This window comes from Sciurus vulgaris (assembly GCF_902686455.1).
Source record: "Sciurus vulgaris genome assembly, chromosome: 15".
Taxonomy (NCBI): domain Eukaryota; kingdom Metazoa; phylum Chordata; class Mammalia; order Rodentia; family Sciuridae; genus Sciurus; species Sciurus vulgaris.
The window spans coordinates 83,475,351-83,499,170 of NC_136476.1; the positions used below are offsets into that span (position 1 = coordinate 83,475,351).

Here is a 23,820-nt window from a genome sequence, read left to right on the forward strand (position 1 = left end):
GCAAGAGCCTGGCTCCTCCTGATTCTCTAACTGAGGACTGAGTCACGGGCAGGAGGTGGTTTAATGACCCAGCTGACATCCCGAAACTCCTGCTGCCATAGTGTGGCCAGGCATGGGAACTCCGCACCTCTTTTGTCCCATTGTCCCAGATGTAAAGCACCTGTGAAAACTTAATTTGAGCAACAGATATACCACTTATGCTAACTTTGAAATCATATTTGAATGCTAATCCACAGAATTGAAAACTTGCAACTTAGGAACAGAAAAGAGAAATTATGATAAATTACAGTTAAATTAATGGGTGGATTCACTTCAGCAGAGACTGCTACAGTTGTGCCTCAGAAACAGTAAATCATGACTATATATCAATATATAAAAGATTCTTCAAAGTTTTTTTGCCTCCTGTACCACTCTAAACAAATTTTTTTAAAACAGTATATCTCCTTACACATTTTGTACATGTGCCTTAAACATTTTTGTTGTTGGTTTGGCTTTGGGGTTTGAGCGAAACCTTAGAGCTGCAGGTTGACTCATTCAAAGGATGGAACAGGACCTTCCTGTGGCCTCTTTGGCAGAGCCAGCCCTCATTATCCAATCAGCCAAATCAGCCTGGCTTGCTGTCAAATAAAACCTGGCTTCATTTTTCAATTTAAAAGTGTTAGTAGATAGATGGGCATGGTGGCACAGACCTGTAACCCCAGCCACTCAAGAAGCCGAGGCAGGAGGGTCACAAGTTCAAGCCCAGCCTGAGTCTTAGGGAGAGCCTGTTTCAGAATAAAAGATTAAAGAGTCTGGGGATGTAGCTCGGTGATAGAGCTCTTGCCCAGTATGTGCGAGGCCCTGGGCTCCATCCCCAGCACCGCAAAAAAACAAAAGTCTCCCCTTAGACTCGGGGGGCAGTATCTCGCCTGACTGTCAATGATTCTGAGATAGGTGGTGGGTTGTTGGACAGGTCGATGGTGAGGCTTGGCGACCGCTGAGGGAGGACTCCTGCAGTTGCCCCTTGGGTGGTGCACACAGTGGAATAAGTCAGTTGAGTACTTCTCACTGCAGTCTATTCCATTAGAACTCTTTTCTTCCGAAAAATATCGGAAATCTTGTGGCACACTGCAATCCATTACGTTTGTTTCTAGATTCCGGAGTGGGTCACTGCTGCGGATTACCGTCATCTTGACTAGGTTCAAGTGTTGTAGAGTTCCACTTGCCAGCTCTGCCCCTGGATGTGGGGGAGGGTCCCTCATTCCCAGGAAGCTAAGTGTGATTAGAGTTGTAGCATTGGAGTAATTGTCATGTAACCCAAAAGAAACTGACCTACCAGATAGTGCTAGTTTAGGTGCTGCTGTGGCACAGGAAATACACTGCATGAACCCCTGGGGAAATTAAAACACGAGAAAAAGTGCTTTGTTTTGGCGGTACTGGGGATTGAACCCAGGGGCACTCTATACTGAGATATCCCCAGCCCTCTTTTTTAATTTTGAAAGAGGTTCTCAGTAAGTTGCCTAGGCTGGCCTCAAACTTGTGATCTTTCTGCCTCAGCCTCCCTGGTAGCTGGGAGTATAGGCCTGTGTCACTGGGCCTGGCTGAAGTGTTTTAACAAACATTGGCAAAATATGCAGTCAAACATATTTCCATTTATTGTTTCTACTGCTGGTCAAGGAGATTTTAGGATAAATAAAGCATGATCTTGTCCCTTATCTCATTTATTTAATTTGTTATTATTTCTGACTTAGAGTGGAAAGTAAGGGGCCTGGGGATATAGCTCAGTGGCAAAGGGCTTGCCTAGCATGCAGGAGGCCCTGGGTTCCATCCCCAGCACCACAAAAAAAAAAAAAAAAAAAAAAAAAAAAAAAATGGTGGAAGCTGAGGTCCCTTTGTCTTTCTTTTCTGATGTAGCTCTTCCTTATAAGGATTCTTTGGCTGCATTTGACAGTATGTCGTGCTTTCATACCATTTGAGATACTTCCTGATTTCTCTTTTGATTTCTTCTTTGACATATGAGTTATTGAGAATTGTGTTTCGTTTCCAAATATTTAGGTTTTTTCCAGATATCATTCTGTCACTGATTTCTAATTTAATTCCACTGTGGTCGGAGAACATATTTTGTATGAGTTGAATTCTTTTAAATCTATAAAATTTAGTCGGGTGCTGTGGAACATGCCTGTAATCCCAGCAACTCAGGAGTTTGCTAAGGCAGAAGGACTGAAGTTCAAGACTGGCCTCAACGACTTGGCCAGACCCTGCGTTAAAATAAAAAGGGCTGGAGACGTAGCTCTGGGTTCACTCCTCAGTACACAAAATATAAAATAAACAAAAACAAAATTTTTTGAGACTGCTTTTATGGATCAGAATATGTTCCAAGTGCACTTGAAAAAAGGTGTATCTACTGTTAGTGGCATGTTCTATAAATGCTGTCAGGTCAAGTTGGTTATTAGGGTTGTTCTGGACCTCTGTGTCTTTACTGGTTTCTGTCCACTTGTTCTATCAGTTATTGACAGGGGGTGCCGAGGGCTGTGAAAATGCTACTGTCAGCTGGGTGTGGTGGTCACACGGGTAGTCAGTCCCAGCACTCTGGAGGCTGAGGCAGGAGTTTGAGACTAGCCTGTTCAACATAGTGAGACCCCTGTCTCAAAATAAATAAATGGAATCCACTGTACTTTGGACCTGTCGTCTCGCTGTCTCCTGTCCCATTGGTCTCTATTCCCCTTCCCCTCCTCTGTCTGTTGGTCAGCTGAGCATTGTGTGTTGTTCCTCTTCACCTCTTCTGTGACCTACTCGCTGGCCGTGTCACTCCTCCCTCCAATGTTGCTGTAGGGATTATAGTACAGATCATTCATTCGCCGCAGCCCACCCAGCTGGCATGGCACCACTCCACATGGTTTCAGCATCTTAAGTGGTGTACAGTCAGCCCTCTATCCAAGGGTTCCACATTTGTGGATTCAGCCAACCATGGATTGGAAACATCGGGGGGGACCAGTGTCTGCACTGAACAGTACAGTTTTTCCCACCTCCTTATTCCATAGCACAGTGTAACACTGTGTAATATGATTCCATCCTATTGGATATTATAAGCAGTCTAGAGTTGACTGAAGATACACATGCCTGGCACAGTGACACACCCTGTAATCTCAAAGATTTGGGAGACTGGTCAGCTTACAAGTTTGCAGCCAGCTTTGGCAACATAGTGAGACCCTGTCTCTAAAAATAACAAAGGACATGTAGCGCAGTGGTAAAACACCCCTGAGTTCAATCGCCAGCACCCAGATAAAGTACACGGGAGGACGTGTGCAAAGGTCATGCCGCTTCATGAGTTGTGTCTGTGGACATCCTGGGAAGGTGCGTTCTAGAACCCGCCTGGGATACTGAGGGGTGACTGTACTTGCCCTTCCCGCCTCTCAGCCTTTGCTGTTGGTTCTATTTCTGTTTTGTTTGTTTGTTTGTTTGTTTGTTTTGTTTGTTTGTTTTGGTGGTGGAGGAGACTGAACCCTGGGCCATTAGCATGCTAGCCAAGCAGTGCTCTACCACTGAGCTACCAAGTCCCCTTTTTTAAAATCTTAAGACAGGGCATCTAAGTTGCCCGGGCTGGCCTTGAACCTTTTGGTCTTCTTGCCCCAGAGTGGCTGGGTAACAGGTGTGCACCGCTGCACCCTGGCATGCTGCGGTTTCCTACATGTCGAACTGCGTTAGGAACACAAAATGTATTGGTTTATTTTTACTTTAAACAGTTACTTATATTTTAAAGATATTTATGTGAGAAAAAAGCCCTTTTTATTCACCCACATAGTTACCATTTCTACTGCTTTTTTTCCCCCCTGGGTTGGTTTGGTTTGTTGTTTTGCTTTGCTGTTCTGGAGATTGAACTCAGGGACACTCGACCACTGAGCCACACCCCCAGCCCTTTTTTAGATTTTATTTAGAGACAGGGTCTCACTGAGTTGCTTAGGGCCTAAGTTTCCTGGAGCCTCAGCCTCTGGGCCACCATGCCCCTCTTTGTCCAGATTTTATCTGCTCTCATCTTCCTTATACCTAAGGTACTTTCTTCAACATCTCTTGTCACACAAATCTGATCACGGCTGAGAGAGCCCTTCAGCTTTTGTATATGTGAAAAAGGCTTTTGGGCGTGGAATTCTGGGCTGACTGAGCTGTTTTCTGTTTGTTCCTCTGTGTGTGATGGATCTTTTTTCCCCTCTGACTGTTTTAAAGATTTCCTCGTTATCATTGGCTGTTAGACATTAGTTGTGATGTGCCTGATCCATTTCTTTGGATGTTTGTTGAGCATGTTTGCGGTTTTCAATAGATTTGGCGGTGGGGGTGTGGGTGTTCTCTGAATGTTTTCCAGTCCCACCTTCCAGGACTCCAGCTACAGGCATATTAGTCTGTTTGGTGTCGTCCCGCAGCACACTGCTCTGAGATTTATTTATTTTTTTCATTTCTGTTTCATTTTGGAATGTTTCTTTTGCTGTCCTTAAGTTCATTATTGTCAAAACCGTCAGACACTGCAGTTTTCCTTCAGAGTCTCTTTAGGCCTGCAGGGCCTGTGTGACATGCTTGGAAATTTTTCTTCAGCTGCTGCTTTTATCTATTTATCTCTTTATTTGTATTTTGCAGTGTTGGGATCTAACCTAGGACCTCACGCATGTCAGGCAAACAAACCACATTCCCAGCCCTCTTTTTTATTTTAAATTCATTTATTTAGATTTATTGTACATAAATGGGATACAACCCAGCCCTCTTTTTAGCTTCTTGAGCACAGTGAATTACAATCATATAAACTTTGAATATCTGCACTAATCCTATCATACCTGTCATTTCTGGGCCATTTTCAGTGGATTGATTTCTACTCTTGTTATGAGTTGCACTTTCCTGCTTCTTTGCATTCCTGTTCATTTTTTACTGGATTTTACTTTGTTGAGTGCTGGACATTTTTGTACTCCTATAAATACTCTTGAGCTTTATTCTGGGTACAGTTACTTGGAAACAATTTGACTTTTCCAGGGCTTGCTTTGATTTGTGGGACAAGAATAGGGGTTAGGAGGCTGAAGCAGGAGGATCTCAAGTTTGAGGCCAGCCTCGGCAACTTAGCGTGACCCTGTCTCAAAATAAAAAGTAAGGTGGGCTTGGGATGTGGCTAAGTGGTAATGCCCCGGGGCTCAGTCCCAGTGTGGAGGAGTGGCCTAGCTGGTTTTGGTTCACTACAGAGGCAGAATCCTGTGAGTGGCCTTCCTGCACCTTCCTATGTTTTGAAGTGTTCCAGTCAGCTGGTGGGAACAGGAAGTGTCTCTAGCCCTGTAATATGGATGGTGGCTTCCTCATACCGGTGACCCCAGGAGGACCCTGGGCTGCTCACTAGAACTCTCTCTGTGCAGCTGTGTCCTCTTCAGTGCCCTCCCTGCAAACTAACTGTCCTGGGCTGCCCCCTCTGCTCAGGAGCCCGGAAATTCCAGGCAGGAAGCTGGGGCTGGCCTCATCATGAGCATTTCTCAGAAAGCACTGTCCTTCCTTGCCTGTGGTCCAGCAGCCTGAAGACATTGTTTAATGTTTTGTCTGGGCTTCTTGTCAAGGGCAGGAAGGTGAATGTCCCTAGTACTCCTCCCTGGCTGGAATGGTATGGAGAAGTCCATTCCGTTAAAAGCCACTAGCCTACTGAACAAGGGATTTTTCTTACTGTTGGTGAGTGAGAACTCACAGCAGCACTGTTTTCTTCATTTCAGCAATAAACTATCTACTAGTTACTGAGTGTTCTGTGTACTGTTCTGAGAGCTTTGTGTATTAGCTAATTTAGTCTTTGGCCAGTTCTGTGAAGTAATAAAATGGTTCCGTCACTTTCCCCTTTTTGCACATAAGAGTTGCGAGGCATAGAGGGCTAGAGTAACTCAACGGAGATCACACTGTCATGGTCATGTTTGAACTCAGGGTTTGGCTCCAAAGACTACATCTAGTCAGCACACAAAACTGCTCCTAATCTAAGTCGTTCTGTTTATTCAGGGGAGGCAGCTGATCCGGGCACCTGCGTTTTCAAAGCAAGCATTGAGAAGCCCTGTCTGTTCTTTTCAGATCATCCCCTAATGGTGCATGTATTTTAAGAATTGTGGTACTCTTTTAGCATCTGCGCAGGGTTCCTCTGTATGGGTGCACTCTGATTTATGTACCACCCCCTTTTTAAAACCAAGTTGTGCTGGGCTTGGTGGCACACGCCTGTATTCCCAGCCATTCGAGAGGCTGAGGCAGGAGGATGTTCACAAGTTTAAGGGGATGTGACTCAGAGGTAGCACACCCCTGGATCCAATCAATCCTCGATACTACCAAAAAAGAAAGCTGTTTTCAAACTTGTGCTGTTATAAACAAGGTTACCAAAAAACCTTTCATTGTATATATATATGATTTCCCAGATATATCTACAGGATAAATTCCTAAAAGTGGGGTTCCTGGGGTTGAAGCTTTTTTTTTTTTTTTTTTTTTTTTTGCGGTGCTGAGGATCGAACCCAGGGCCTTGTGCTTGCAAGGCAAACACTCTTACCAACTGAGCTAGATCCCCAGCCCGGGTTGAAGCTTTTGGGGTGTTGGGAACTGGCACTAAATTGCTCTTCATATGTACACCCTTACAGCTGTGGGTGAGGGCAGAGTGCCCTGGACTCTCCCCAACAAAGTTCACTTAACTTTTTTCACATTCTTGTCTTTAGAATAATGTTGTGAACCCCATCAAAGGGTCACACCTCTGAGAGATGACGGTAGTGGTCACTCCATTTGTCTGCTGGTAAACTAAAATGATCAAAGGTGAATTCCCTTACTTGTGATCATTTACCCATTTCAGTGCTTAGACTCAGTCTGCGACCTGGTCCCGACAGTGAGCCGCTGTGGTCTAGAAGCTGACAGGGGATAAGTAGCTGTGGTGTGGTGTGCATTGTGGCATGCCTGGGTTGGAGAAAACTCGAGAGTGGAACGAGGAGTGTTGCCGAGGACTCTTGATCACGTTGAACGTGGTGACTGCCATCCTGCAGCCCAGGGAGAGCAGAGTGGGAAGTTGCGGCAGCCGCTGAGCCGGCTCCGGGTGGATTCTGCAAGATGAACCTCATCTGGATCTTGCGTCTGCACCTCCCTGCGGACTTGCCGGGCTGCAGGCAGGAAATCCGCCGCCTGTGATTGGAGGACTGGTGCTGGTGGGATAATGAACTTGGTAGTGTCGGCAGAAGTGATTGGCCAGGCCCTGCTGCAGTGAGGTTGCAGACTGGATGGGCGGCCAGGGCTTGGGGGATGAGCGCAGGAGGCTGAATGACTGCGAGCTCCAAGTTGCTTTTGCCCCTGAGAGGTCTGCTTGGATAGTGCTTTCTCCTGCCCACCGCCTTTTTTTTTTTTTTTTTCTTGTTTTCTTGTTTTTTTTTTTTTTTTTGTTTTTGTTTTTTTTTTTAAAGCTAAACCTTTGATCACTGGCCACCTGTAGAAGTGAGTTTTACCGAAGAAGCCCAGCTGCTCTCCTTATTGCCAGCAACCTAGGAGGTTCCTTTCAGAGTGAGCTACTTCTCAGGCCAGGCACGACAGCAGTGCTAGTGAATTTGAAATAGCAGGAAACAGCCCCTGCATGCAGAGCTTCCCGCCTGAGAACTCCCCAGGCTAGTCCTCTGAGCAGCTGTGTAGCCAGAGACCCTTGGTATTGTGGTCACATCCCTCCAAGTGGACGGTCACCATCGTGGTGTTTGGAGGAAGCCGGGATGCTGCAGATGCTGTGGCAGTTTCTGTCTAGCTTTTTTTCTAGGGCTGGGTGCCAGGACTCCAGAGAGGGCACCGATCGGGAAGCCAGAGGCACCCAAGCTCCTGCTCGGGGCGACCAGATGGCAAGCTTTTTTGGGAAACAAGATGGAAGGGCTGAGGCCACGGAAAAGAGACCCACCATTTTGCTGGTGGTTGGACCTGCAGAGCAGTTTCCTAAGGTAACGCACCCAGAGCACACCTCTTAGTTTAGGGGCTTGTCTGGGATCATTTTCCCGGAGGAGGGGTGGAAACTGGGGTGTGGGGAGGAAGAGAAAACTTTTAAAAAGTCAGTTGGTATTGGGGGTCAGAAAGATGTATTAGACAGTGCAGAATCCCTCACTTTCAGTCCCAAAATCTCTCTGCCTGTAAAAACTTTCCTGCCCATTTGTGACCACGGCTGTGGAGGGAAGGCAGGTTGATTCAGTAGATTCTCCTTAGGGTTAGTCAGTTTGGCTGCAGAAAGCCATTTGAAAGTAAGGGACAGACTCAACTGTGTTGCCCTTGCTTGTCTGAACAAGGCAGAGAGAACAAGTCAAAAGGGCAGAGAGTGTACCTTGAAAGTTTGACCTATGACCTAGAACTGGAAACAAGTCTTATGGGCATCTGGAAGGTCACACTCTCTTTGCTTTGGTGAGACCCGTTTTGCTTTTGGGTCTAGGAGGAAGAGTGAAGGGAGGGGTTTGGGTCCCAGGAGAGTCTAGAATCTAGAGGTGCAGAGCCTACTGTCTTTCTGGATGACCCAAGGTCACTGAGTGCCAGGTTCTCACAAAAAGCCAAGGTGAATCCATCATAGAACTCCCACTTTCTAGATGAAGAAACTGAGGCATAGAAAGGTTAAATTACCCAGGGTTAAACCTAATTAAGGAGAGCTGGAGTGAGAATTGAACCCCAAATCTGTCTAGAACTTTACTCTGTATTACCTTGTTGTTTCTTAAGAAAGCAGTGCTTAATGAGACTAATGAGTTCCCAGGACTGAAGTGGAGATTGGTGTTTGGTTTCTTGCAGGAGTGACCTTGTTCACTGAGCTTTGGTTATTTTTAATCTTCTTCCTCAATTGGAGAAGGGAAGGAGATTCTAAGGTTGTGTTTGGCATGTTGTAGATAGCCCAGAGGTTTGTTGAATTAAATTGCTACATTCAAGAAGTAGATACTTGGAGAGGGACTCTTGCAGTGGTTGGGCACTGACGTTGAGGAGTGGTCAGGGGTCTCCCCAAGTCGGTTGTGCCCGAGATGTGCAAGCTTCATGTGTTACGGAGGTGTCACTTTCTACCTTTCACTCATTTTAGACACGGTTGGAAATGGCATCTTTATGAGGAACCTTTATCTGTGCCTCTGCTTGACTTATGGCTGGGATTAGCTGGCTGACTTAAAATCATGTTTTCTGACTTTAATAAATGGCTGTTTCCCAGCCTCGAGTGGGCACCCCTTGCCAGCTGTCCTGCAGGGGCTGCCTTGGTAGGACTTTCTGTGCTGTTCCTGGACCCACACCTTTCTTCTATGACTCTGTTCCACCAAAGGGAAGGATTGACTGTGTGTTGGGAGCCCCAAGAGGGAGCTGGAGCTGCCGGTTTGGTTTGAAGCAGAGAGGAAACGCATCTGGGTAGCATGACCTCTTTGAAAGCAGATAAATTGAATAGTAGGAGCAGTTACACAGAACGAGTGCATAGAAGACGTGATCACCAAGGAACCTGCCAGGCCCCTTCCCTGGCAGGACCTGGAGGCCCCTCAGGAAAAGGCCTCCAGAATGTTCTAGAAACATTATAAAGAAGTTCTCTTTGGTTTTCAGGCTCCTCAGTGTCCAGTAGCACTATTGTGTCTTGCTCTCACTTCCCCCATGTAAATGCAACTATTTGTGAGTTGGGTTCCTACCAGCTCTTATTCTAGGAACCGGTCCAGTTTTCCCCTTTATCCTTGTCTTACAGTTAGCCTGCTTGTCTGGAGTGGGAGGTGCCCGCGTGTGACATTCAAGCTTGCAAATCCTGAGGGGCTGTCTTCTGAAGCTCAGAGAATTTTGTTCATTGTGTGTAATTGCCAAGTGTAGGCAGGTTTCATTGGAAACCAGCTATACTGGGCTGTCATGACAACCTGAGCAGCGAATGACACTGCCCACGAAGTAGCCAATGAGATTTAAGAGCTGTGCAAGTGGGTGGAGCTTAAGCCACCGGATGCCTGTGAGGCTCCTTCACATACTAATATTTCTGGATTGGTCTGAGTCATTGCAGAGGAGGAGGCAGATACTTTCTGACCTAATGCTACACTCCCAAAGTCCCTGTGCCTGCCCTATTCTTACTCATTGTGTTCTGGCTCTTACAGGAAGTACCTGTTTGGATTTTTTCTTTTCTTTTCTCTCTTTTGTTTGTTTCTTTGTTTGGGCCATGCAATTGAGCGGTAGGACCAATAAAGCTGGTTAGGTGTCCTTGGTGGATTTGATAAGAGGAACTTCTCTTCTACAGATTAAATTAATTCGGGTGCCACCAAATTCTAAGGGATCTAGCATTGCTGTCACTGCCTCCAAATCCTAGGCATAGGAATGGACATCTTAGGGGAGACCTGGGTCACAAAATTAGAATAAGGGAACAGAGAAGAATTATATGCCGTGCCCAGATCTGAGAATCATGAGCCGGGTTGCGATGGAAAGAGGGGACATGAGCCTGCCGTTCTGCTTCCTCCTTGTACTGCTCTCAGTGTGTCCAGAGCTGTGCCAGAGACGGTTCTTCTTGTTTCTAGCTAAGGCTAACCTTGCTCGGGTCCACCTTTCCCACGTACCTACCACCTTCCGGTATGAGGTGTTGCTTACCTGAGCCTCGGTATCAGGTAACTGAACTCTGAAATCTCCTTTTGGCAGTATCGGTTTGGGGTGTTTTTAGTGGATGTTGTAACAGGAGCCCGGCCCTGTCTGCCAGCCTCAGCCCTGCCACCGACAGGCTTGGGTACTTGGGCAAATCAGGTCATCTCTCCAGGCCTGTTGGCTCAATTCAGGAGACTAAGGGAATGACCCCAGATCCCCTCTGGGCCTCACAGTCTACAAATCCAGGGGTACAACTATTGTCTTGGACACTAGGCAACTGGACATTGGCTCATTTGGGAAGAATCCCCAGTTTTTGTGTGAAGATGGAATTCTGAATTACCCGTGAAACTCAGTAGGATGGAGTTTAAGTAAGCAAGCCAGGGTGGGGGTGTGGCTCGGGTAGAGCGCTCGCCTCCAATGCTTGAGCCCCTGGATACGAGCCCAGGATGGCAAAATGAAAGCTCATGTTGGGGTAGAATCGATGTTAGCATTGTAAAAGGACATGTCAAGAGGCACATGCAGAACTTTTCAGAAACCTTTTCCTGGTCCCCTGAAACAGCTAGTTTGTGCAGAGTAATGAACTTTGTTATAATGGAGATTCTTTTTCTGGATACTGAGGCTTGAACCCGTTGGGCCTTTACCATTAAGTTACATCCCCAGCTCCACCCGCCACCCCCTTTTTTGAGACAGGGTCTTAGTGTGTTGCTTAAGCCGGCCTCAAATTTGGGATTCTCCTGCCTGAGCTTCCCAAGTCTCTGGGATTACAGGTGTGCACCATGGCACCATCTTCCGTACTTTTCTAGAGAACAGTTGCTCTTATTTGATTTACTTTAATAATTGCCTTAAAATATAAATCACAGGCTCTTTTATTTAGTATTATTTTTAAATAACTTCTCAAGATTTATTATACACATCATAAATCTCAATGGCACAGTTCTACTTATTAAAATTATTTGAAAAATACACTTTATTGGGAAATGGTTTAACTTAATTGCTCAGTTGAGTCAAAATGTTTGCCTTTTTTCCTTTTTAATTGGTAACACCCTGCACCTCGTGCATGCTAGGCAAGCACTCTACCACTGAGTCACATTCCCAGCCCTAATAATTTCTCTTTTATATTGGGATAGTCTAAAATGAGATACTTCAATTGATTGTGTAACCTGTCTTCATTAAGATGTGAACATGAATAATTTAACACAGGAAGACCAGCATTTTAAGATCCAGCTCTTTTATTTATTTATAAATGTGAACCTCCTTTGAAATAAATAATAACACCTGGTGTAGTTCAGATGCCCAGAAAAACAGGTCTTCGAGGTGAGTGGCCGTGTGTTTCTTGGGGCTTTAGAGGCCACTGAACCTGGTGCCTCCATTCAGGAGCTGCCAGTGAAGCCCCTCATGGGATCCGGGCACAGGCAGTGCCAGGCAGATAGACGCGAAGTGAAGCAGTAGCCTTCTGTCTTCAAGGACCCCAGCTGAAGAGATAAGAAGCGTGTTCAACAGCTCCAGAGCAGAACATTCTGCACCAAGCAGCTTAAGTGCCACCTGAGTGTCGTAGCTTTAGTGGAGGTTGAGCAGGAATCTGCCTGAATAATCAGATGGGTCCCCGTGCAGCCTGAGGCCTGCTTCTGTGCATCAGCATCTCATTCTAGAATCCTCCTCACAGGTCCTCTTCTGTTTTTGTTTGGGTGATGCTAGAGATGGAACCCAGGACCGGCCACGTGCTAGGCAAGTGCTCTGCCCTGAGCCGGGTTCTTCACAGAAGGTTTTGCAGTGAGTTGAGAAGTCCCTTTAATTTTGATAGCTATCCATTTTTATACATTCTGGGTGTGTGAAGATTCAGTCTATATTAGGAAGTGGTGCGCTGTAGAAGGAATGAGGTGGGAACAATCTTGTTCTCATCCTGGTGACACCGTCTCTTCCTCCGCACCACTGATCTGCCGGGAAGGAACAGAGTGGAGAGGGGAAGCTGGCCTAGAGAGATCATCTTCCATGATCGGTCTTTCCAGGACCTGAGCTATTTGTTTCCCTGGCTGAAAGGGTCTTTCTAAATCCAGGTGGCCTGGTGGAAGTTTCTTTGATACTGGAAACACCCTATGACCACACAAGTGACTGTCTAGCCCTTGTATTGTGGACACTGAGGAACTGAGTTTTTAATTCCATTTTATTTAATACATTTGCATTTGGGAGGCCTGCATATTGAACAGCAAAGTTCTGGGCCTGAAAGTTATAGCCATACCAAGCTTGCCAGTGTTGAGCGGACATGAGCACTGAAGACTGTGGGTCCTGTAGTACCGTGGTGTCATGTTCCTGGGAAGTCACTCAGCAGAGACCTTGAGTCTGCAGTGTTTTCCTTTCCCAGTTCCATCACATCAGCTCCTTGGTGCTTCTGGCACCCCCGAAAAAACCTGCAGGTGCTTGGGTTTATTCCTGAGTGCTCACATTGCAGATAGCCTGTGAGAGTTGTCAGGCTAGATGCACGTGGGCTGGCTAGGGCTGGGGGTGCTCCAAGCAGAAATCAACCAGAACCCAAGGCAGGTGCTTGGCTAGCCGGGCGGCGCCCCCTGCCCCTTTGTATGAGTGGGCTCAAGGAGGGTTCATGTTCCAGGGCGGCCGGGGAACCTGTCCTGAAGCTACAGTAGCCCCTACAGGTATCGATTATGTCTCTATGTGTACTTATTTTCTGATGGGAATGATTTACCAAGGGGAGAAAAAGTTGCATAGTGTGACGCATTTGGGGACCTTGTATGAGAGGCTGTAGCCTGTTTGTTCCTGGGAGCGATGGGGGTGAAGGTTTGTTTGGGCAGGGTCCTCCTCTCCAGGAGTTAATGCAGGGAGTGGTGACGTCAGTCCCGATCTTTGCTCCTCTGCTCTTGAGCAACCTGATGCCGCTGTCACGGGCCTGTGCTCATTGGCTGCTGGCTGAACCTCGAGTGGGTGGATTTTTTTTCAATTAAGTAAAAGGGCAGGGCTTGAGCAGCCAATGACAGCCGAGCACCGGCATATCTTGTGCGAGTTTCCTGGGACGGTGGCATTCCCCATTCTGGACGCTGCCAGCACTTGCTCTAGTGGCAGCTGAGCCCCTAGAGTCATCAGCATGCTCTGCCTGTGCCTGTATGTGCCACTCATCGGGGAGGCCCAGACTGAGTTCCAGTACTTTGAGTCCAAGGGGCTTCCTGCCGAGCTGAAGTCCATCTTCAAACTCAGCGTCTTTATTCCCTCACAAGAGTTCTCCACCTACCGCCAGTGGAAGCAGGTCTGTGTGGCAGGAGGCAGCGGGGTTTGTGGAGTGAATGGGTGAGCTGCTTTAGAGGCTGGGCGGGCTGAACTGTCCCCGCCCTGCCTTCCGGAAAGAATGAAATGCTGGAGTTTGTTTGGATGTCATGTGGCTGTGGCCAGAAGGTCCATACCACAGGAGTGGCTGGTTTTCTTCTGACTTCCAAGGAAGTCTGGAATTCTAGGGAGGCCCTTTGACTAAGCTGGGGAGAGGCCTGGCGCCGGCCAGCTGCTGTTTCTCTGGACTGGGGTAGGGGCCAGGAAGGACACGAGAGGAGAGGCCGAGAGGCTTTTCTTTGGAGGCCCATGTCTTGGGGCCTTTGCCACAAAGGAGAGCTGACCGTGCCCCATGAGGGCTAGTGCTGGCAGCACTGTGCCCTGGGTGCAGAGGGGTGGGGAGGGGAGCTTTCATGCCCTGTAGACCCTCAGATGCCCCTAAGGAGCAGGGCAGCAGCCAAGATCCTGAGCCCTTAATGATGAGGAGAGTAAGCTGCAGAGTATAGGGGGCTGCTTGCCTCCTGGACTTTATCAGATTTCATGCTGCCCCCAGTGCTAATGATGGCAGCATGGGGACAGGCATGTCCTAGGAAGGAGATTGAGTTTTGAGGTAGAGGCAAGCTCTTTGAGAATATTTTGAAATTGGCTACAATAAGCACAATTGAATTGTCTGTATCACAGGCCACCCAGCTGAGTGAGGTACATGGGTCACTCTGGTGGCAGGCAGCTTGGGGACCAGGTTCTATGCATAATATTCACCTCCCTCCTCCCTAAATGGCATGCAGGCTCTAGGTCTGTTCCTGCTGAAATCAGAACCCATGCAGAATGTCTGTCACTCTTGTCTGAGAGCATAAGGTCAGCAGGAGTGAACGTAACCCCAGACGGGAGGAAGTGCGATCTGCCCCGTGTTCCAGCCGCGCCCTTGCACTGCTCTAGCGATCATGTCAGGTCGCAGGGTATGTGCCCAGCGTCACCCCCGGCAGGGGTTCAGGATGTCTGAGAGGGGACCATGATTGCACTCCTGTGAGAGCCCCAGCTAGCCAATGATCCATCAATTCCTGAACCCCAGCTGACTCAAAAGGCTTTGAGACCAGTGTTGATTCATGGAGAGTGACTGGGTTTCTCATTGGGACAGTCAGGGACACAGGGAGACATAACTCTTCTCAGGAGATTCTTAGTCCTAGATTCGGGGTGTTGCTGAGTTGGAGTTTACCTCCACATTCTTGCCATTAACTTGTGGAGAGGTGGCTCAGCAGTCCAGTAGGCCCTGCTTGAATCTGCCCATTACTTCCCTGGCTGTGTGACTTCATGTGACTGCTTTGCCTCTCCGAGCTCATGCTCTGTAACCCGGTGGGGGGTGATAGACCCTGCCTCCTAGAGCGCTGGAGAGGCTTCAATAGCAGTTAGCAATTTCCTGCACCGGGAAGCTCCCAGGAAAGAGTTGCTTTTTTGTGGAGACATTCCAGTTGCTGAGCATCCAGCACAGAGACAGGTGCAGAGTTTTGGAACCCCATAACCAAGGAACAGGGTCTCTTAAAGGCTTCTTGAGCCATTAAACTATTACTAAGTGGAGCTAGCCTGGTTTTCAGTGCCTGGTTAGGAGAGCTGGGGTTGGTTATATCATCTGGCGTCCCTGAGACCAGGGACTGGCAGTGCCATGAAGAGCCCATGCCCAAGAATAGTTTCCCTTGGTTCCTGTGCCTTCTGCAACCTCCAGAGTATTCCCTGGCAGTGTTTCTGCCAAGCAGGCCTTGCTCTGTACCTTCACACTGGTCACCAAATTGTTCTTGGGCCACTGCCACTGGTGGAAATGGGGGTGGTAAAAAGAGCAAAGCTTTGGAGTTCCTGAGTGAGGGAATTTGGATTCCAGGACCAACCACCTCTTGGCAGGGAATATGGGCTGAGGCCTGGCACTAGGGGCCATGCTGTAGGGGAGCCAAGCAGCTGCCCCTGGCTGTGTAACAGGCTTGTCTCAAGAATGCTTGGAAGGAGCAGGCCCAGGCCGGCCCCACGGCCCCTATCTGAAGGATTCCTCCTGAGAGTTCTTTGCTTGTCAGGGAAGCAGGATGGGCCCTTGGTGATCTAAGTGGTGGCTCTGACCAGTGAGTAAATTGCTGTGACGGCAGTGGAGGTCGACAAAGGCATCTTGGGTCGTTGGGTGACCTCCGTTCACAGATTAGTAGAATTACTTCCTGGGGAAGGGCCCATGAGGGACGAGGAAAGCCTGGAGCATGAGCTAAAACACAAAATCTTATTTTTGTCTTCTAGAAAATTGTGCAAGCTGGTGACAAAGACCTGGATGGGCAGCTGGACTTTGAGGAGTTCGTCCATTACCTCCAAGACCATGAGAAGAAGCTGAGGCTGGTGTTCAAGAGTTTGGACAAGAAGAACGATGGTGAGTTCGGCTCGCAGACCCCAGCCAGCCAGCCCCGGCCCCGCTCCACAGCCTGCCTGTGCTCATGGCCCTTGTCATTACAGGACGAATCGATGCACAGGAGATCATGCAGTCCCTCAGGGACCTGGGAGTCAAGATCTCTGAACAGCAGGCAGAAAAGATTCTTAAGAGGTGAGTGCCTGGCGGCCTCGGGTCTGGTGTAGGAATCTGGTGCTGCACACGGCCGGACAGCTCGGCCCTCGTGGTTGCAAAGGATGGATGAGTAACCCTGTCCCAGGCCAGCCTCCCCCGGATTGTAGGCCAGCTCCCCCTTGAAGAATCACAGATGGCTGGAATTTTGCCCATTTCTCAGTGACCCATGAAGCAAAAAGACTAGTTGGGGGGATTTCAAGTTGGTGAAAGGTGTCCCTTGAACATGTGCTGTACCTAGGTGGGAAGAGATGGGGTTCCCACCACAAGTGGCCCTCGTCCCGGGAGAATTTCTCTTCACGCTGGGAGCAGAGGCTCTGGGAAGCCAGATGGCGCACCCTGGGGGTCTCTCTTTCCAAGCTCCTGGGGCCTGAATGCTGGGCCTCAGGCAGCAGCCCTCAATCCGTGCTCCCGGGATCTCGTCCTCGCGGTGTGCCGTGGTGCGTGCTTGCTGCGCTGAGGGCTGCTCAAAGCACTTATCTGTGTGTTTCTCCTCTCTCCTCTGCTTCCTCCTTTGTCTGTCTGTCAGAATACGCACGGGCCATTTCTGGGGCCCTGTCACCTAGTAAGTATCCGTGTTGCCCCGTGACCGCCTCCCTCCTTGGCTTCCGTGCCTGCTGGGTGCGGGGTGCTGTGGGCAGTGTGTCCCTGTCGTGCACAGTGGGGTGTGGAGCTCCTCAGTCCTCTCTAGGGGCATGGAGCTCTGCGCCTGCCTCAGTTCGCCCGGAGGTGGGATTGCGCTGGCAGACGGGCATGATCACTCATGGTGGCCGTGCTTTCGTCTTGCAGCATGGATAAAAACGGCACGATGACCATCGACTGGAACGAGTGGCGGGACTACCACCTCCTACACCCTGTGGAGAATATCCCCGAGATCATCCTATACTGGAAGCACTCCACGGTGAGGCCTCCCGCCAGCGCACTTCTCTGCTCTCCCCGTGGGTCCTCTGCCCAGCCTCAGGGCCGGAGCTGGGCTCCGCCATGTCTCCTCTTCAGCAGCAGAACTGTCCCCTCCACTGCCAGTCCAGTAGAGCCAGCCACCCAGAACAGCCTGCTTGTCCCCCAGGCACACAGTTGTGTTTGTAAGAGTGCCCTCTGTCCCCAAGTGACACCTGTGCCTCAAGGTCCATTTCAGACATCCCTTCCCTGATACTCCTTGCTCTCCCAAAGCCATGTGATCCTTTCTCCTGGGGAGAAAGGAGACAAGGGGTGGGGAGAAGTGACAAGGTGGAGGACACACAGCTCTCACGTGGACCCTGCTTCCCTACTTTTTGGTGTCATTTCTCTGTAGCAAAATGAGCATGTCCTTACTGTGGCGGGCATACCACCCTTACACCCTCAATGTGGTTCCAAGTAAATGTGGATCTGCCTTGATGCCCCTGCCAAGACCAGACCCCTTATGGCTTGCTTGCTTTGACCCTCCTGCTGGTCCTGGCTGAGCTGCCCCTGATGTGCTTCAGGCCAGGCCAGGTCTTGCCGGATGAAAGTGAGTTCGACTTCAGAGTTCAGCGTACCCAACTCCTGCCTCGGGCCTGCACCCTGGGTTGGGCAGAGCTGGCTCAAACCAGCCAGGTGCTGCCCATAGTACAGTTAGTGTTCGGCACAGGCCTGCCGAGGCCTTACATAACGTTCTGCCCCTGTGATCCAGTTACACATCAGGGTTCAGAGAATTTTTACCCTGATGGGATCTTTCCATCCCAGCCAGCCTGGGAACCTCACAGAAGTCCCTTGCTAGTGGGTCTGAGAAGCACTGTCCAAAGCTTGTGGAACTGGTCCCTGCGAGCTATGCATGCCTCAGTTCTCCACCTGAGCCCCCAGGAGCCACCGGTGAGCCAAGAGCTTCGCCAGTTCACTTAGCGAGGGGAAGAGCCCTGGTGTGCTTCCCACCCAGGGCCCCACATTCTCTCCCCGTGTTGTCCCCTGCCCTGTGACCACTTAGGGGTGGAAGACGATGGCTGTGTCCTGAGTCAAGCTGGTGATCTCTGCTGCTCTCCCTGACAGATCTTTGATGTGGGTGAGAATCTGACGGTTCCGGATGAGTTCACTGTGGAGGAGAGGCAGACGGGGATGTGGTGGAGGCACCTGGTGGCAGGAGGCGGGGCGGGGGCTGTTTCCAGAACCTGCACAGCCCCCCTGGACAGACTCAAGGTGCTCATGCAGGTGAGCAGGAGAGTGGCCCACACGCCTGATTCTTCACCCTGGGATTTGTTGGTTGCTGAGTTTCCCTTCCCTGGCTGGATCCCTGCTGTGTCCCAATAATAAATCAGATTGGAATTACTGCTTAGGCTGGGTACCCACAGACCCAGAACTAGGTGACCTTTTGTGCAGAGCTGATCTAATTTTATCTGCAGCCCTTAAGCCAGGCATCACTTTACAGCAGCTTAATGAGGACCAGTGAGGCTAGTGATGCCTGGGTGGCAGGAGCCGATTTCCTTAAGCACGTCCATGGGGGCAGGGCAAGCAGATCCTCACCTGACCCAGGTACCAGTTGGAAGCAGCACCTTACCTTGGCTGGGCGCGCAGCTCCACGTCCACAGGGCAGAGATAAGCTCGCTGATGTCAGGGCAGATTGTGAAACAACCCACGTGGGGACGCTCTGTGGACTTTGCTGTCTATCTGAACAGCAGCTGATCATCCTCTGCTGCTTGTTTTGTGTCTGTCTGTGCCTGGAGCCCTCTCAGAAAGGACACCTCCTTCCCTCCCCCTCTGCCTCCTGAGCCCCCTGTGTGCAGATGGCTAACTGGGATCCCCTGTGTCCTCCGGAAGCACGGGGACTGGAGGGATCCAGGAAGAGGATCTCTAGCCCTGGGCGCACCGCCAGCCCCCTCCCTCCCAGCCCTGTGCCCTTGACACACCACTCTCCTCCCAGGACCCCAGGGAGGATACAGGCTTGAACAGTTGGCTCGTGAGTTTAACAGAATTTCCAGGGCTGCCTAGAGATTAAAGCAGCCTTCGCAAAATGCAGCCGCGCCCAGGAGGGACCAGGAGCCCCGCAGGAGTGGGCAGAGCTTGATGGATGGAGGCTCATCCTGAGCTGCTTTTAGATACTTATGTTTGAACATTTTCCATGAACAAAAGCTCCATGGGATTTTATTGTTTGTTTTTAATTTTTAAAAAGTAGTCCTTGTAGGTGGGGATGTGGCTCAGTGGTGGAGCTCTTGCCTGGTTCCATTCTCAGCACCACTGCACAAAAAAAGAAAAAATAGTCCTTGTGAAGGTGTAAAATTTAGTGGAATCTTAAGTCAGAGTTAGTCACTCTTGATCCTTGTGATACCAAGCTGGTCTTCAGAGTCCTGGTGGGGAAGAGGCTTCCGCCAGGTAGATGGGCAGCCCACGAGCTCCGCCAAGGTCCCGTGACCCCTCGTTCCCCTCTCAGGTCCATGCCTCCCGCAGCAACAACATGTGCATCGTGGGTGGATTCTCGCAGATGATCCGAGAGGGAGGGGCCAAGTCACTCTGGCGGGGCAACGGCATCAATGTCCTCAAAATTGCCCCTGAGTCGGCTATCAAATTCATGGCGTACGAGCAGGTAAGGGCCAGGGTCTGTGAGCAGAGTGGGCGGTCAGCAGCTGCAGAGGGAGGGAGCCTCCCTGGTCTGAGGTCCCTGCACCTGGGGCCAGTCATGGCACCCGAGGGACAGCAGGGGGAGGCACGAGGTCTGGGCCTGACTCTGGCTCTACTGCCAGTTCACATTGGGCCAGTTTCTTCCATTTCTGGGCGGCATAAAATGGGTCGGGGTCACCACTCTCAGGCATGTCTGAACAGCTCTGTGGGGAAGGGCTGGGGTGGCAGCAGGCGCTGTGCTCTCTGGGTGCATGGGTTTGTTTACTCTCTGTTCTAGATCAAGCGACTTGTTGGTAGTGACCAGGAAACGCTGAGAATCCACGAGAGGCTTGTGGCAGGTTCCTTGGCTGGCGCCATTGCCCAGAGCAGCATCTACCCGATGGAGGTAGGGGACACCTGGCAGGGGCGTGTTGTAGTGCTCATGGTGGGGGCGCAGCGGGCCGTGCTCACACCCCCACCACTCCTGTTGCAGGTTCTGAAGACCCGGATGGCCCTGAGGAAGACCGGCCAGTACTCGGGCATGCTGGACTGTGCCAGGAGGATCCTGGCCAGAGAGGGGGTCGCTGCCTTCTACAAAGGCTATGTCCCCAACATGCTGGGGATCATCCCCTATGCAGGCATCGACCTGGCTGTCTATGAGGTGAGGCCCCAGCAGCAGTGGAGGATTCGACCCTACCTCCTACCCCTGCCCTCCCCTGCTGTCTCCCTGGTGGACCACCAGGTGGGTTCAGACGGGAGACGGTGCTCACCTGTTCACTGCAAGGGTCTCCTGTTACCCTGCTGGCCGCTGTGCCTCAGGGGCTCACAGGCCCCACAGACTCGGGGCACTGAAGCTGGGCGCTGGTTGTAGGGAAAGGGTCTCCCTCGTTCCTCCTGTGCCCCAGCCAGCATGCCCAGTGAACAGGGTCAGGCTGGCAGGAGCTCAGCAAGGCCCAGGCGACACAGTCCGCTTACAGCAGCCTTGCGGATCCCACCTCCAGCGTGGATACAGTGCCTGCCACAGTCTCGTCCACCCCAGATCTCCCTGCGCTCACCCCCATTCCTCCTCCCACAGACGCTCAAGAACGCCTGGCTGCAACGCTACGCAGTGAGCAGCGCAGACCCTGGCGTGTTTGTGCTCCTGGCCTGTGGCACCATATCCAGCACCTGTGGCCAGCTGGCCAGCTACCCGCTGGCCCTAGTTAGGACTCGGATGCAGGCCCAAGGTAAGCCCAGTCCCAGACCAGTTCTGTCTCCCAGGCAGGTGGGGGTTCCAACAGAAGACACCTAACTGGTGGCCTCTCTCCTGCAGCTTCCATGGAGGGTGCGCCCGAGGTGACCATGAGCAGCCTCTTCAGACAGATCCTGAGGACCGAGGGGGCCTTTGGGCTGTATCGGGGACTGGCCCCCAACTTTATGAAGGTGATTCCAGCCGTGAGCATCAGCTACGTGGTGTACGAGAACCTCAAGATCACTCTGGGCGTGCAGTCACGGTGACCGGAGGGCGGCGGACTCGCGGACCCAGGCTGCAGCCGGGGTGTCCAGCCATCTCATTCTGTGAATGTGCCGGCAACACTAAGCTGACTTGAGCCACGCTGCGAAGCCTGGCTGCACGCAGGGAGGGGCGGGCGGCTGGCAGGCCTCAGCTTGTCCTGCTGACCTGCAGACCCTCCTGTCCATTCCAGGAAGGGCCCCTGGGCTTCCTCAGGGTCCAGGGGTCAGCAGGACTAGACACATGCACCTGGGTACAGGACGTGTCCTGCAGCGCCTGCCACGCAGCGAGCTTGGAGACAGCTTTGCTCTTCCATCTCGTCCCCGCAGCCGGCCCACTGAGCGTCCTGTGCCCACCTTGCTTCCCTCCCCTGATTTGCTGTGGTAGGAGTAGGGCCAGCAGCCCCCTCCCGGCCACAAGCGGGGACTGCCTGCCTCCGACCTGCTGTGTCAGCACAAGGCTGGGGTCGGGCAAGGTCCTGCTGTGCGCTGGCCTTCATGAGCTCAGCTCAGGGCGCCTGCGCGTGTGGTGGGCTTCGGCTGCCGGGGCTGGAGTGTGCCTGAGAGAGCGCGTGCTGGGCTTGGGGCCCCAGGGGCTTCTGGGCCTGGGTCTTGTGCTCTGAGCTGGCCCCAGACCGTCTGGACTGGCCCCAGCTCAGAGCCAAGCTCGTCCTCCGCACTCTGTGGCACGAGGGCAGTGCAGCATCGTGTGTTAGGGCCTGTCTGCCCTGCTGAGGGACAGCGCGGAAGGCCGTGGGCCTGTGCTGCTGGGGAAGGGTCTTGGAGAGGCAGGCTGGAGGAGGGGTGCGCGTGGTCCTTGCTCCCCAAGGAAGACGGGGTGCAGGTGGCTGGGCGGCACTGAGTTCTGCCGACGCCCCTGGGATTCCCAGCAGTCCCACTGGGTGAGGTGGGACCAGCTCACATTCCACTGAAGCGACACAGCACACTGCTTCGAGCCTATTTATTTTGTATTTATTTGAACAGAGTTATGTCCTATTTTTATAGATTTGTTTAATTAATAGCTTGTCATTTTCAAGTTCATTTTTTATTCATATTTATGTTCCTGGTTGATTGTACCTTTCATCTCTGCCTGGTGGGGGTGGGGAGAGGAGAAGGGGGCGCCGCAGCAGTGACCCTTCCCTGTGCCCACACCAGCGCCCGTCTGTCCAAAGAAGTTCCTCTCAGACGAGGCAGGAAGGCAAGAGGGAGGAGCGCCGGCCTTGGAGATGCACCCCTTGGTGCAGGCTTGCCCCCAGGAGGCCTGAGGCCGGGGCCTGGAGGGGCAGGGTGGGAGTCCCAGTCCCGCCTGGGCGGGGGGAGTCTTTATTTCACCCTTTTTGAGTGACAGGGTTTGTGATGAGGAGACAGGGCTGGAGGACAGGGTGGCCGTTTCCCCACCCCATCCCAAAGTGGGCCCTCCCTCGCAGCCTCGCTGCCCTTGCTTGGGCATGTGGTCAGCACCTCCATTCCCCCAGAACTGCCTGGTGAGGACAATTTAAGTAGGATGCAAAGATCAATGCAAAAATTGTCATGTATAAATATATGTAGTTATAACTGGAATTTGTCAAAAAGCAGATTGAAGAATTGGAAGTTGTCATTTAAAACGGCCTTCTAATAAAGTTTGGAAGCTGCTGGCAGAGCCGGGTGTTCTTGACTTCCTTGCCTCCTGGACCTTCCATGCTGAGCCAAGCTGGGGACCCTCTGAGAACCCAAATCTGGTTCATGTCACCACGGGGACAGTCACATGTTAGAAACTCAGTCCTTTTTTTTTTCCACCCAGTGCCTGAGCAGCCACCCTCAGCTTCCTGGAAACGCTTCCTTTTAATGGTGGTCCATTCGATTCAGGGTCTCTGACGAGTAACCAGTGCCCTGGGATACCTCTGGTGCTCCTTAGCTCTCTCCTGCTTCGCCATCTTGGACAGGTGTCACACTCTCCTGCTTGGACTGCCATCTGCACGTGGCCTTCAGACACGCCCGGGCCTCACCTCCCGGCTGCTGCCCTTTCCAGCCTCGGGCACCTCCGTACGCATACACGCCCCGTCATCTCATCTTGCTGACGATGACTTTACATGGTTTAGATGTGTTTAGATGGTCCTCATTTTATACATGAACCAGCTCCAGGTTCACCCGTCCAACTACGAACAGCCTCAGCTGACGTCCTCACGTGTCTGCTGTCCGGGGCCAGGCTCCTTCCTGGCTTTTCTTCCAAACCTGCTTCTCGGTCTTCATCTCAGCAGACACTCCCTTCTTCCAGGGACGTAAGTCCAGTCCATCAGCAGATCATCTCGGGTACCTTCAGATATGTCGAGTCTGACTTCACAGCGTCCACCCTGCTGCCTGGTCAGAGGCAATGTCCCTTCTTACCTGGCCATTGCCAAAGTCCCTAAACTTGTCTCCCTGGC

General features: G+C 51.2%; 1 protein-coding gene across 13 annotated transcripts in view; it reads left to right on the top strand.

Annotated features, from left to right (window-relative positions):
- SLC25A25 (solute carrier family 25 member 25) overlaps positions 1–23,057 on the top strand; it is a 33,154-nt gene extending 10,097 nt beyond the window's left edge. The window contains exons 1-11 of one of the 13 annotated variants that reach the window (XM_079112396.1): positions 7,416–7,922; positions 16,069–16,195; positions 16,279–16,366; positions 16,914–16,949; positions 17,174–17,285; positions 18,386–18,544; positions 19,761–19,913; positions 20,226–20,333; positions 20,421–20,588; positions 21,003–21,153; positions 21,240–23,057. In XM_079112396.1, the coding sequence (XP_078968522.1) occupies positions 7,704–7,922; positions 16,069–16,195; positions 16,279–16,366; positions 16,914–16,949; positions 17,174–17,285; positions 18,386–18,544; positions 19,761–19,913; positions 20,226–20,333; positions 20,421–20,588; positions 21,003–21,153; positions 21,240–21,424 (1,506 nt within the window). In that variant the 5' untranslated portion in view covers positions 7,416–7,703 and the 3' untranslated portion in view covers positions 21,425–23,057. Of the gene's footprint in view, positions 1–7,409; positions 7,923–13,502; positions 13,784–14,585; positions 14,757–16,068; positions 16,196–16,278; positions 16,367–16,913; positions 16,950–17,173; positions 17,286–18,385; positions 18,545–19,760; positions 19,914–20,225; positions 20,589–21,002; positions 21,154–21,239 lie in introns of those variants that run through there. The other 12 variants (XM_079112386.1, XM_079112388.1, XM_079112389.1 and 9 more) reach the window with 12 other exon arrangements.
- The last annotated feature ends 763 nt before the right edge of the window (positions 23,058–23,820 follow it).